General features: G+C 41.4%; 1 protein-coding gene across 2 annotated transcripts in view; it reads left to right on the top strand.

The window, feature by feature from the left end:
* Nucleotides 1-7,759, top strand: part of NELL1 (neural EGFL like 1) — a 455,411-nt gene extending 447,652 nt beyond the window's left edge. For both annotated transcript variants that reach the window (XM_075281293.1, XM_075281294.1), the window contains 3 exons: nucleotides 1,172-1,348; nucleotides 2,443-2,667; nucleotides 6,399-7,759. In XM_075281293.1, coding sequence (XP_075137394.1) covers nucleotides 1,172-1,348; nucleotides 2,443-2,667; nucleotides 6,399-6,449 — 453 coding nt within the window. In that variant the 3' untranslated portion in view covers nucleotides 6,450-7,759. The remainder of the gene's footprint in view (nucleotides 1-1,171; nucleotides 1,349-2,442; nucleotides 2,668-6,398) is intronic.
* The last annotated feature ends 7,375 nt before the right edge of the window (nucleotides 7,760-15,134 follow it).

Here is a 15,134-nt window from a genome sequence, read left to right on the forward strand (position 1 = left end):
TCTTTAAATTGATACGGGGCCACCTGTGCCGCCCGGGCGTATGGAAAATTATTTTCTTCGCTCTTATTCGGGAGACAGTATGTGGCTAAGTATGGCTGTGACAGGTCTGAGACGCGGCAGCTACTTAAAGATTTCATTCACATAATTGATGAGATGTGAAATTGGTTCACTCTCGATTTGCCCTGGAGCTTATTCCAACTACCGGGTTTTTTTATTTTCTTTTTTCATTTTTTTTTTTTACTTTTCCACGGATAATGGAGAGAAATTTCATGTTTGGGGGGAAAAAAATCTTCAAAGTGTTAACAGAGAATAATGTCATTGATTGTAGAGGGGCGGATTATCAGAGATTTGTTAGAAACGGCGCACCTCAAAGGCAGGAAGCGGCTTGTTATCAAGCCTGGAGATGTGCAAGGTTTCCTTCAAGGAGCTGGAGCAGCGCTTCTGTGGATCGGCGCAGGAGGCTGCTCTTCGGATGATTAGCATCGTATATTTATCGGCGGCTGCAGATGATTCTCCGCAGGAAATGAGGACGAGAAGACTGTACACAATGACTGCCCGAGTCAACAGGAGAGACATCATTATATTCCAAGAAATAAGAAGCACCCCGACCCCAACAGGGGCTATATGGTGATTCTGCAGACTCCTATTGCATGACTAAAGCTTGCCATATCACTCTGCAGTATGGGAATGTCCACAAAGATTACACGGCAGCAAGGTGTCTCATGATTCAACCGGGGGTACACGGGGACCCTCGTCCTAGTGTGTGATGGGACAGAACTGAATGTGCAAGCCGATAGTCCGTTCCATTGAACCGGTCCATTGGAACTGAACATATCGGAAGTCCCTTAGAGGAATACACTCGAGTGCGTTCCACTGCAAACTCGGCCCCACATCGGACAGCACAACCAGTCGTGTACATGAGGCCTTATCTCTAAGTCTTGATGCGGTGCATCGGTGGTCTTATATTGTATGGTAGTCTGGTCCATAATATGAGCTCAGCTCATTGGCTAAGGATATTTAGGAGGCACCGATTATTGATGCAGCTTTGGATGCGACTAGAGAACAAGACTTTGTTTAGAGGATAAAGTCTCCCACAGCTTCTCTCAAACTTTTCATATACAGTACCTGGAGCAGAACTCACCATTCTGCTCTCTATATTTTTACTTGACAGGACGGAAAAATCTTTTGCCGAAGGACGGCCTGCGACTGCCAGAACCCGAGCGTGGATCTGTTCTGCTGCCCGGAGTGCGACACCAGAGTCACCAGCCAGTGCCTGGATCAAAGTGGCCGCAAACTCTACCACAGCGGAGACAAGTGGACCTACAGCTGCCAGGAGTGCCGTTGCCTGGTAAGATGGCTCCACCTCTGTGCCTAACATATGGCGTATGTACCAATGCCGCAAATAGTGTATACAGCACTTCTAGTAACTCGCAGGAGTCAACCAGTCACCAAAGTAAAATGAGCTAGAGATTAGCTAAACCCAATGACTCTATGTGTTCCATGTAGGTGACCACCGAGCAGATAATGTAGTGGACACCAGATGAACCATTAAAGGGGGATTTTGGGACTATGATATCGATTGCTGCGGCCTCTTCACTACTTACCTTACACCCCCCCATACATTTGAACAGGACTGAGCTGCAGTATGGTCATGTGACCGATGGACATGATGTCACTGGCCTCGCCTCAAGATCATCATTCTTTACTTTACTCTGCTTTACCCCAAGCTCTTCTCCTCCTTTCATGTCCTATTCCTCCCACCTGTCCATCCATAAGCTTATCCTATATCCTATCCTATATACTCTCATCCACTAGTCCCTTCCTAAGCTCCTCCCTTTCTTCTATGTCTGGCTCCTCCTCTTTCTTTATGTTAGAGTATATTCACACAGCAGAAATAAACTTCCAGCCGAACCAGCGTCGTTTCGTTGCTGTTTTATTAGCAAAATCGAATGGAATTTGGAGCTGATTTAGAGACAGAATCCGCCTCAAAATCAGCGCTAAATAACATTGTGTGAACATAGCCTTACTCCCTTCTATCCCACCCTAAGTTCTTTCCATCCGCAACTCCTGTTCTATCTTCAGGTCCTCTTCTAAGCCCCTCCCTTTTCTTGCTGTCAATTCCTTCTTAACACCCTCCTTATGCTCCGCCTCTTCCTGTCTTACACTTCACTATTGGCTCCTCCTATTCCCCACCTCTTTATAGGTATGGTCACTACCACAGGGACGAGGGTAACAAACGTGAAATGTAGAATTTTAGAAAGGCAACACATGACAATGGACTATTCAATCTGAAACATTTTCCAAGAAATTTCCACCTTCCATCTAAACTATACATTTTAGGAAGATTTAATGAAGTTCAACTGTGAAGAAAAAATATTGACTTAATTTCGGTGGTTTAAAAAAAAAAATGACAGCCATTCTTATGTTCCTTCATCTCCGCAGGCTGGGGAGGTGGACTGTTGGCCCCTGAGCTGTCCGGCTCTAAGCTGTGAATACACGGCCATGTCAGAGGGCGAGTGCTGCCCACACTGTGTGGACGACCCATGTTTAGCAGATAACATCACCTATGACATCAAGAAAACCTGTGAAGACAACCATGGGATCACCCGGCTCAGCGGCTCCGTATGGACGATGTCTGGATCGCCGTGCACAACTTGCAAATGCAAGGTAAATACTTCTGCTTGACCGTTACTTTTGTAAGTCCAAAGCTCATAAGATTTATAGGAGGCTTCAAAAAGTTATTTCAACAGGTCCTGGGTGACAACTACTAATCGGCACCATTCGAGGGCTTCCATGAGTTGTCACCAACCACACATTATATGTACATTACATTACAAACGTAAAGGATGACGTAGCCCCGACCCATCACTGAGTCAAAACATCCTCATAGTTCATGTTTGAAACTAGATTTCTATAGGCCTCCTCTTTTTGATAGACCAGGGGGGTAGGGAACCTTCGGCTCTCCAGCTGCTGTGAAACTACAACTCCCAGCATGCTCCATTCACTTCCATTTGAGTTCCAAGAACAGCAGAGCCAGTATGCATGCTGGGAGATGTAGTTTTGCAACAGCTGGAGAGCCGTACGTTCCCTACCCCTGCCATTAAAGAAGAGACAGAGTCGCACATGACTGCAGGATTGGGCAGCACAGGGCTTGTTTGTAGTCTGTAACCATAAAGATACAATTTTATGTCTGAAAACCTATATATTTTAATTTTAGACACATTCGGCCACATTTGTTAAACTAAGTAGTTGTAAATAGTTGACCCCCCCTTTAATAAATTGCTGTAATGGCGCAGAGTCCTCCTCACGTGCTGAGTAAATCACCATGCGCGGCCAGGCGTCGTCACAGTGGTTGTGATCCGCAGCGTTCACTTTATCAAGACACCTGAGGAGATCACACGAGCCGCTCTTACAACTTTACTCCCATCAGCGGGTGGCCCAGCGCCGCGGTCGAGTTGGCGTGATACAATTAATTTATGACTCAGACTGGATTCTGTGCATTATTAAAATTGATTGGGCGACCTCCAGCTGGGGGCAGCGCAGGGAAATGATGGCTGCTCCTGGTCTTAAAAAGGGCAGAGTGATGAAAATGTAAATTTGTGTTTGCTTATGGACGAACATTCACATCATTATATTACAGTCAGCATTATCTGGTCAGCCATATAGCTATAGAGGGTGCAGGGGTCGCAGTCACCCCCGGGCCCTGGTGCCAGATTGGGCCGAAAGAACCCTCTAATGCAGGGGTAGGAAACCTGCGGCTCTCCAGCTGCTGTGAAACTACAACTCCCAGCATGCTCCATTCACTTCCATGGGAGTTCCAAGAACATTAGAGCAAGTATGCATGCTGGGAGTTGTAGTTTTGCAACAGCTGGAGAGCTGAAGGTTTCCTACCCCTGCTCTAATGCATAAATGACAAATGGTCCTGTAGGTGGGGGCCCTGCGCATTGTGGGCCAAGATCTTCAAGTAATATTTCTAGTTCTATTAGACTCTGTGCTCCTTTTGCTCAAAGAATGTTTGGGGTTTAAACCCATAGACTTATCCAAGTATACTTAAAGATGGAGTTCTCCTTTAAAGACCTCCCCTTTAATAAACATAAAGAATTTTTAGGTAGGGTGACGGCCCTGTGCATTAAGGGCCACGATCTTCACATAATACTACTGGTCCTGAGGTTCCATTTACTCTATGAGTTTGAACTCCAAATATTCTTAGACTAATTCTCCTTTAAGGACCTTCTTATACCAAAGAGTTTATAGGCAGATTCTCATCTATCTTATGTCACTAAGTGACTTTTATCTCAAATTAATCTATGTGTGTCAGTCTTAACTGTAATTCTGACATTCTATTCATGAACCAGAACAATAGTGATGTTATGTTATTGGTTCAATGTATTGAATAAACTGTAGCATTCCTTGTTTGTGGTCACCCAGTTTTCCCAGACAGAGATATAACCAAAAATATATATATTAATTGTTAATGTTGTATAAATTAATTATTTATAGAAAAAAAAATGTTCTTTAAAGGGAACCATCACATTGAAAATCTACAAGCAGCGTAGTGCAGAGCTGGAATAACTGATCAGAATGATATATAGTTTTGTGGGTAATGATTAAGCAGAACTAGAAATTTATTCATTTTAATACACTTGAGGAAGGCCGTCAGCCGCAGCGTAGGACCGCCCACTGGACTCCTAAGCCAAGAAGAGTTTAGAATGGATATATTTCTGGTTCTGCTGAATATTTTCCCACAATATTACATGTCAATCTGCTCGGCTCCTCCTGTTCTATAACATGCTGCCATTAGATTGGACTGTATGTACAATGTGACAGGTTCCCTTTAAGAATACCTACTGTAGCTGACTTCAACGACAAGGTGAACATGTCTGCTAAAGATGGCTGCCCTGACTATAGCATTAGTGTTTGTGAGAGCTAAAAAGCTGCAGCCTGGGTTTTTCCACCTCGGGTAAAAGAAGTTCATTTCTATTTGATCATCCCCGTGCACAGAGAGAATTCGGCTTCTAAGGAAAGCAGCTTCAGTAAGAGGCGGGTAAAGGCCTGTTATATAAAATGCTGTAAGATGTGCCGTCAACTCTACTGGGCCAGATCAGCGGCGTTCTCTCGGGTGTCGCTCTCTGCTCCCCCTTCCCTCTGCTCTTCGTTTATGTCTGACGAGATCGCCGCTTTCAAGTCTCAGACATTTACATGTCATGCTCTGGGCTTTTTCCGATTCAGATGGGGGAGATTTACCAAAAAAAAAAAAAAATTCCATCGTAAATTGAGGCCAAAAAAATGGAGAAAAATTTCATAGTTTAATTTAAAAAAACATAAAAAATTATCATGTCATATTCTGACTGCCCGACTGTCACGAGTTGAGAGTGAAGTTGCAAACCCTCTCGTGTGCTGGAATCGAAATCTACATCCTTCATGGCCTATTGTGAATTTCATGTATGACTTGTGCCGGTGTTCTGAGGGGAGGAACGAACAAGGTGGCAAATATTTGGTGCAAGAAAGTTCCGTGCCCGTACATTTATACCCATTGTGTCAGATAACTGGTATAGATGGGTTATCAAATTCTCCCTCACCCCACCACTGTGACAAAATTTACCACTCCAGATTTCTGGTGCAAAAGTGACCAGCAAAAAAATGCAACAAAAATTTGCCACAATTTACCAACCTGTTGATTAGTTTTGAGGAAAGGGTGGGGACAATGTGGCCCGCAACATTCAGACTCATGCCAGTATTCTGACAGATGGGGGTGACGAACCTGGTGCAGGACTGTCTGCAGTGTGGCATATTATTAAAAGACTGAAGCCCGCCCAAATCCAAGCATGTCCAGACACCACCACCTCTAGTTACACCCTAGGACCATGAAGGCGTGCCAGAGGTGGCACTCAGAGCCCTCTCTGTGGGCACCCATCTGTGGAACCGATTATACTGTGTGGGGCTCACCGTGGAACAAATTGTACTGTGTATCGACCACTGTGGAGCAGATTGTACTGTGTGGGGGGGCCGTTCACTATTTTTATCACATGAAATCTGTTTTATAGCAGACAAGTGATATTATTACAGACCGTCCGTAATTGTCCACAATTGTGGATCCGCACAGTATTAAGGTTAAATTTCCATGTTGGCACTTTGTGATAAATTAGTGGGGTTTGGCTTGCAGTTTGGGCACTCTGTCTCTAAAAGGTTCACCATCACTGGTCTAGGGACTGAATGTGGAGATAGGTGCTCCGCAGACTACGACTCCCCCAAGTACTGATTTCAAGAGTGATTTTTGGAATAGGGTCATTTCATCAATGGGCCCCCCTTCTTCTCCAAACCTTTCAGGCAAGAACAGTGGAAATTGTAGATGGTGTATTATCTTCGGACCTTCCTAAATTGTCTTTCTCTCTCCACAGAATGGAAGCGTCTGCTGCTCGGTGGATCTAGAATGTCTTCACAATAACTAAAGATCTAAACAAGGGACTCTCGTACGAGAAAAAGAAAAAATAAAAATTACAGGATGCAGTTCCTATCGATATGATGACAAAGAATCAATGTTTTATACAATGGACAGTTACCAAAGTCTCCACCAAGAGGAAGATGTTTGGCAGTCGCTTGCGGACTTTCCTATTCTATTCATCCATATCGCCCTCGCCCGGGGCGGCCCCAGGTTACTGTCGTCACGAGGATTCTTGCTCAAAAACTCCAGCAGTTAATGATCTCAATGTTGTGAGTCACAAACTTTTTACTCGTCCCATCAGAAAACACCTTTCAATTGGTTTCTTGTAAAATTTGGTGTCATCTTCTTCTTCCACCATGGACCACCACAACTGGTGGAAGACCTCACCTTCACGAATGTTAAGTCCCTGCTCCTGGATTTTGTTTGAAGTCCCTGCCTGGTGTATTTATGGAAATCTGTATATATGTGCAGTCTAATGGCATAGCTTCTTTATTTAATAGCTTATTACGTCACCCCGTGTCTCGAAAAATTAAAAAAAAAAACTTAATATGTAAAAACTTTACAAAATTCTTAGAGGAATCTGATCTACAAACTGGACTTCTACCACAAAACGATGAGATCTCCTTCCTTTGTGAAATAGACTTATGGCGTTGGATAGGGAATAAAGCACTGAACCCACTAACACCAGTCGGAACAAGACAACAACCTACAAAAACTTTAAAAATTCATCTCTACGAACCCTACAACCACGTGATACAGTTGATACTCTCATCTCAGTGGATGACTATGCAGTGGATTGGTTAACGGACACCATACAACTGAAGGAAGGTTCTGGAAATAGAACGCACAAGGCGCCGCTTTGTTGACAAAAAAAAAACAACAAACAATACGGAAATGTACAAAAATATTTTCACATAGCGATTATTTTCCGAAATGCAAAATACCACAGATAATAAAATTACAATAGATCTAAGGGGAATGGAGAAAAATCTTTAAATCAATATTATCGCCTGGATATAACTGCGGAATATTTTGGTTTTTTTTACGATTACTATGTAACGTTTTATTTGGCTTTCTATATATTTATTGGTGGTTTTTATTGATGTTTTGTTACTGGTTGGGGTATATAAATTGACTTTTTTTTTTGTGGAAGCTTTTATTTTATTTTCTATTATTTTTAGTCCAGGCAGTAATACAGTTTTTAAAGAGTTTCATCATGACGGCTGTTAAGTCATCTTGTACATGTAAAATATATTTTACATAAAAGTTTACACTAACACCACACAAGAATTGAATAAAGAACGTAATAAACAAACAAAAAAATGAAAATTAGGAAACAAAGTGTTTGTCTTCAAGATATGTCTCAAGGTGGGTGGAGCTGGCGTTTCGTGCCCCAACCGATAGCTTACTTGTCAAACACGTGTCCAGAATTCGGCAAGGTGTAAATAAGATTTACAATCAAAGTTGGTTTGGAAGGGGTGGGGCTTAAAGGGATTGTGTAGGAGTAGAAAACATGGCTGCTTTGTTCTTCCCAGGAAGTGACCTCATGTCTGTTGGTCACATGGCAAGGTTACAGCCTAGTCCCATGAATAGGACTGAGCTGCAGAATGGCCATGTGACCAACAGATGTGATGTCACTTCCTGACAAGACGACATCAGCCATGTTTTCTAATCCTATACAACCCCTTAGTTAGTTAGTTGCCACACCTGGAATACCTTGTATTAACCTCTGGTTATTTTCCAATCAAATCACTGTGTATATATAACCAAAGTGACATAGATATGTTTGGGGAAAAATGGTGTTACCTATTGCAACATGCCAGAAAATAAGGCTGTTTTTCTGATGGAGGGTAATATGGTGACATTGTATGGGAATTGAACTTTGATCTCCATAGAGCAAATCTACACCAGTTTTGCTAGTTTCTGGTGTAAGTCAGTTGGGTTTAGGGGGGGCTTTGCCCCTTCAGAGTATAATAATAATCGGGGGTCCAAGGAGCTGTGGAAACATATTAAACATTGATACTCGCCTTCTCTCTCCACCACTGGGCTCATTCTCTGGGTTTAGCACTCCATTGTGGTCCTCTTTTGTCTTATATGTGGCCTCCTGAGTCCTATTATTGGGCCTCAGTGGTCATGTGAGGTTTGCTGATGTCAATGCACCTCACGTGACCCGACGTCACTCAGAGACCTCAGTCATATCCAGGGACCCATCACGTCACCTAGGAACCCGAGGACGACCAAAGAGGACCATGATCGTGTGCTGGACGCTGCATGTATTATGTTTCTGCCCCTCCGCTTACTATACTTTGGGACCCAATCAACAGCAACTCCGGTTTCGACAAAACTAATGGGGTGAGCCTTACAAATATTCACAAAATGAAAGCCGCAAGTTCTCCCATGTCTAATCTTATGTAGAGACACAACAAATTGTTTTGGGAAGCCAAATAAACCTGGCTCTGCTACATCTATAGCTACTTCTGACGTTCACTTGGGTATCCACTCAGCTCAGTCATTATCACCGCTGGTCCACTGAGAGACGCCTAATAGGCTCTTCAACAACTTTTGCTTTAGAACCGTACGTATAAAGAGCGGTGGCGTGGAGTCTCTTCATTTTTTGTATCATATCTGTAACAAAGACGTTTGTTTTATACTTTACAATTATGAGTGTTTTAAGGGTTCGGAGCCGGAACGCCCAGGAGCCGCGGGACTATTGTATGAACCATATGAGAGATAGAAGGGCTCCGGGAGAAAAACGAGCCTATTAAGTTCATCCCCATTTAACCCAACGTCTCATGTCAACATGAAAGAAAATCTGCTCCGAGCTGAAATTCTAAGGCCGGCCGACAGAATGGAACCGTATATACATGAAGACGTATATAAATTAATGGCGCCACCTGAGCAGAGGAATAAAGACACAAGTCAATGAGAGACAATGGCAGCCATGTGACTATTGTGCTAGTTTCCTGATACCAGACGGCAGGGTTTGCATAACCATTTTTATGCCAGAAGAAGCCAAATTTGCTGGCAGTTTTTCTAAAAATTCAGGACAATGCGTAACAGTTTGTGAGTATGGAAAGTCAATGTATCAGTATGTTTTTGGAACAGAGGAGGAAACTTAAAGAGGACATTACACCACTTATATGACCAGTCGCATCTTTTTATAGGTGCCCCTCCACTGATCGATCCTGGCACTTTTGGAATTGTTTCTCTATCCCCTACCGTTTCTGATCAAATAGTGCTGTATATTTCAGCACCCAATATGCTAGTTAGGCTCCGTATTGTCAGTTGGACAGTCTTGGGCTTGAGAAGACAAACAGAAACTGCCCACTGTAGGGAGCATATTAGGTGCTGAAAATAACAGCATTGATTGCTCAGGGGCTAGAGAAGTAATTCCAAGTGCACCAGAATCATTGCCTATCGAGGGGTGCAGAGAGCTAACAGCTCAGAAACAGTAAGGGCTAGAGAAAAAATTTCCAACTATGCCAGAATCAATGGAGCGGTGGCTATTGAAGGATGCAAGGAGTTGGAGTTTGGGGACATGCTGAAATGTTACCTTTAAAATTCACCCCCTATTCCATACAGATTGTCTTGCTATACTCACCAACTTTTCAGAATTTGCAAGAATTGTCCTTTTAAATTAATGCAAAGAAATGGAGTTGATCCTCTAAGAATGTGGAGCTAACCAAATTGAACATGTAGATATGGCCGCTGGTTGCAGTCAAACCCATGACCCCGAGTGCTGCAAAATTACAGGCTCAATTTATGTGAAGGGAAGGGGATGAACTGGAAGAAAAAAAGCATGGGGATGCGGAATGGGATCTAAAATGAAGAACGGACATATGTTGAGGTCCTGCTGAGTCTACAGCATCCTCCCCATCATAAAACCTTATGAACTTACTAGAACTTATATCACCAGTATCTTAGCGCCAGCCGTGACCCCCCCAGTGCTACTTTGCAAACCCCATAGCACATAATCTAAGCAATTTAATAAATCCAAATTCTGAAATATAGATTTTCACAAGTTCCTTAACAAGCACCAAGGCTGTAATGTACCGCACTGTATGTCTCATGAGGGCAACCAATTTACGGAGAGGAAAATCACTATTTACTCTGCAGCCAGTGGTCCAGTCCATTATCGCTCCCCCCTGACTTCTCATATAACAAGTAAATCAATAGTTTTCTTCTTGTCACATATTTAAAACCCATTTAAGTTCTTGTCTGAGACACTTTACTTCAAAGCGAATTTGAAGAAACAATTTTTTCTCCTTCCTCCGGCAAAAATACATGTGTCTGGAAGACGACGTGGCCGGCTGGGCCGAAATAGGAGACGGAAAAGAAGGCAGGAAATACGGATGCGAAGCGTAACACTGTGCAAAAGTTTCAGGCAGGTGTGGAATACTTTTGGTAATAGTTTATTTTATGAAGTCAATGGAGAAAAGGGCAAAAGGTCACACCAAATAAACTAGTTTCCCTTCTATGTCTGAAAGCTATCTTACTTTGCAGAATTGTTTTCCTCACACCTGCCTGAAACTTTTGCACAGTACAAAGGTAATAATACATGTAAATGTACAATATTTTCTGCTGCCATGTTCACTTTAAAGCCTGCCATGGATACTTCACAGAAAAGAGAGTAGAAGAGGACTCTTCTTTTCTTCTAAACACAACTCTCACTTTAGGTATCACCCATCAACAAGATGATTGAGATATCCCGGAACAACCCTGCACCATTTCCTCTGTCCACAGGATATGTTGATGCACAGTCCGACAAGGGCGGGACGGTGTCTAGACTCGTGATAGCGAACCTATGGCACGGGTGGCAGAGGTGGCACTCAGAAACCTCTCATTGGGCACCCATCTATGGAACAGATTATACTGTGTGGGGCCACTGTGCAGCAGATTGTACTAAGTGGGGACCACCGTGCAACAGATTATACTGTGTGGGGCCACTGTGGAGCAGATTGCACTGTGTGGGGCCACTGTGGAGCTGATTGTACTGTGTGGGGGTCACAGTGGAGCAGAAAGCTCTATAAAGCCCCATTCGTTTGACCATATTTTGCAGGTCTGTAATTGTGTGCAATTGTTGATTCGCACATTATTAAGGTTAAATTGCCGTGTTGTCACTTTGTGATAAATTAGTGGCTTCTGAGTTGCAGTTTGGGCACTCGGTCTCTAAAAGGTTCACCATCACTGGTCTAGACATATAGCACACGCGCCATTCACAAGTGTCTGGCAATACCAAGCTCTCTGCTAAGTTATACATTTTCAGGAGGAACAACAAAGTAAAAAAAAATCCAGAAATGATGTTTCAGAATTGTTACTTCAATGGGAATGTAAGCATTTGCTATACTTGACATGTCAAGTGTATGTGAGGGGTTTATATAACCTGTTTAACTGTGCTGTGGACACCAGTCACATAGTACAGCAGCAGCTCAGTCCCTTTCAAGTGAATGGGGCTGAGCTGCAATACCAAGCACAGCCACTACGTAATGTATACGTCGTATTAAGTGAAGAATCCACATCGCTACCCCGAATGCTGTGACTTTTTGGACCAGTTATCTGTGGGGTCCCCCAATGAAGACATATTGATGACCTATCCTAAGTCCCAAAAAACACATTTAATAATCTTGCACTAAGTTTCAGCTATGGACCAATTTCTTCTCTGCTCACATCCAAAGTTACAACAACAATATAACATTCCAGGTAGTCATGTGACCCGTGCTATCACATCTGACGTCCCACAATGCACTGTTCTCTATTAACAGGAAACCAGCGGTGCGGTGATCCTCGTGCTTTGCCTAAACGTAGAACAAAACCAGAGAAGAGCCGGAGATTTCCATCAGCATGTATTATTTATAAGCCGTTTGCCGCAGACATCATCATCACCGTCTCTATTATTATACTTATTTAGATGTGACTTTCTGTATTTGCTGCTCTTTTCCTAGCGGTGATTACGGGAAAATTTGTTATGAGGTCGCCCAGAAGATCAATTTTTAATTTCAATCTGTTTCTTTCCCTGCTCTGACTTCACGTCGGCCGAAGTTTACTGCTCCCCGCTGCGATCAGAATTACTCTGAAAATGACTGTTCATAACACATTCACACCTGACACGCCATCTCTACACTCAATCTCCAAGCCGGCAAAGTGTCCCGGGTGTGCCAGTGCCCGGTATTGGCGGCACCTGATAACAGCCAATGCGACTCACATTATCATTCATTAATGGCTGACGGGTCGAAGATGGTTATAACAATACATTAGTCTGCTGCAGCACATATGAAAAAGAGGGCATATACCCCCCACCCTTATAGGACCCATAACAAACCAGTGAAGTCAAAGAACAATTTCTGCACATAATTCAGATACAGGAATTTGAAGATGAAAAGTTGGAGAAAAACAAACAAACCACCCCCTATGTACAAGAATGTAATTACTATAATACTAGTCTATGTACAAGAATATAACTACTATAATACTGCTCCTATGTACAAGAATATAACTACTATAATACTGCTTCTATGTACAAGAATATAACTACTAAAATACTACTCCTATGTACAAGAATATAACTACTATAATACTACTCCTATGTACAAGAATATAACTACTATAATACTGCTCCTATGTACAAGAATATAACTACTATAATACTGCTCCTACGTCCAAGAATATAACTACTATAATACTGCCCCTATGTACAAGAATATAACTACTATAATACTACCCCTATGTACAAGAATATAACTACTATAATACTGCCTCCTATGTTCAAGAATATAACTGCTATAATACTACTCCTATGTACAAGAATATAACTACTATAATACTAGCTCCAATGTACAAGAATATAACTACTATAATACTACCCCTATGTACAAGAATATAACTACTATAATACTGCTCCTATGTACAAGAATATAACTACTATAATACTTCTCCTATGTACAAGAATATAACTACTATAATACTACCCCTATGTACAAGAATATAACTACTATAATACTACCCCTATGTACAAGAATATAACTACTATAATACTGCTCCTATGTACAAGAATATAACTACTATAATACTTCTCCTATGTACAAGAATATAACTACTATAATACTACCCCTATGTACAAGAATATAACTACTATAATACTGCTCCTATGTACAAGAATATAACTACTATAATACTGCTCCTATGTACAAGAATATAACTACTATAATACTACCCCTATGTACAAGAATATAACTACTATAATACTGCCCCTATGTACAAGAATATAACTACTATAATACTGCTCCTATGTACAAGAATATAACTACTATAATACTGCCCCTATGTACAAGAATATAACTACTATAATACTACCCCTATGTACAAGAATATAACTACTATAATACTGCCTCCTATGTTCAAGAATATAACTGCTATAATACTACTCCTATGTACAAGAATATAACTACTATAATACTACCACCTACGTACAAGAATATAACTACTATAATACTACCCCTATGTACAAGAATATAACTACTATAATACTGCTCTATGTACAAGAATATAACTACTATAATACTACCACCTACGTACAAGAATATAACTACTATAATACTACCCCTATGTACAAGAATATAACTACTATAATACTACCCCTATGTACAAGAATATAACTACAATAATACTGCCTCTATGTGCAAGAATATAACTACTATAATACTACTCCTATGTACAAGAATATAACTACTATAATACTGATAATACTGCTCCTATGTACAAGAATATAACTATTATAATACTACCACCTACAGTCCTATGAAAAAGTTTGGGCACCCCTATTAATCTTAATCATTTTTAGTTCTAAATATTTTGGTGTTTATAACAGCCATTTCAGTTTGATATATCTAATAACTGATGGACACAGTAATATTTCAGGATTGAAATGAGGTTTATTGTACTAACAGAAAATGTGCAATATGCATTAAACCAAAATTTGACCGGTGCAAAAGTATGGGCACCTCAACAGAAAAGTGACATTAATATTTAGTAGATCCTCCTTTTGCAAAGATAACAGCCTCTAGTCGCTTCCTGTAGCTTTTAATCAGTTCCTGGATCCTGGATAAAGGTATTTTGGACAAACAATTCAAGTTCAGTTAAGTTAGATGGTCGCCGAGCATGGACAGCCCGCTTCAAATCATCCCACAGATGTTCAATGATATTCAGGTCTGGGGACTGGGATGGCCATTCCAGAACATTGTAATTGTTCCTCTGCATGAATGCCTGAGGATTTGGAGCGGTGTTTTGGATCATTGTCTTGCTGAAATATTCATCCCCGGCGTAACTTCAACTTCGTCACTGATTCTTGAACATTATTCTCAAGAATCTGCTGATACTGAGTGGAATCCATGCGACTCTCAACTTTAACAAGATTCCCGGTGCCGGCATTGGCCACACAAACCCAAAGCATGATGGAACCTCCACCAAATTTTGTACAAGAATGTAACTATTATAATACTACCACCTATGTACAAGAATATAACTACTATAATACTACTCCTATGTACAAGAATATAACTATTATAATACTACCACCTATGTACAAGAATATAACTACTATAATACTGCTCCTATGTACAAGAATATAACTACTATAATACTGCTCTATGTACAAGAATATAACCACTATAATACTACCACCTACGTACAAGAATAT

The sequence above is a fragment of the Leptodactylus fuscus genome, chromosome 7, assembly GCF_031893055.1.
Source record: "Leptodactylus fuscus isolate aLepFus1 chromosome 7, aLepFus1.hap2, whole genome shotgun sequence".
Taxonomy (NCBI): domain Eukaryota; kingdom Metazoa; phylum Chordata; class Amphibia; order Anura; family Leptodactylidae; genus Leptodactylus; species Leptodactylus fuscus.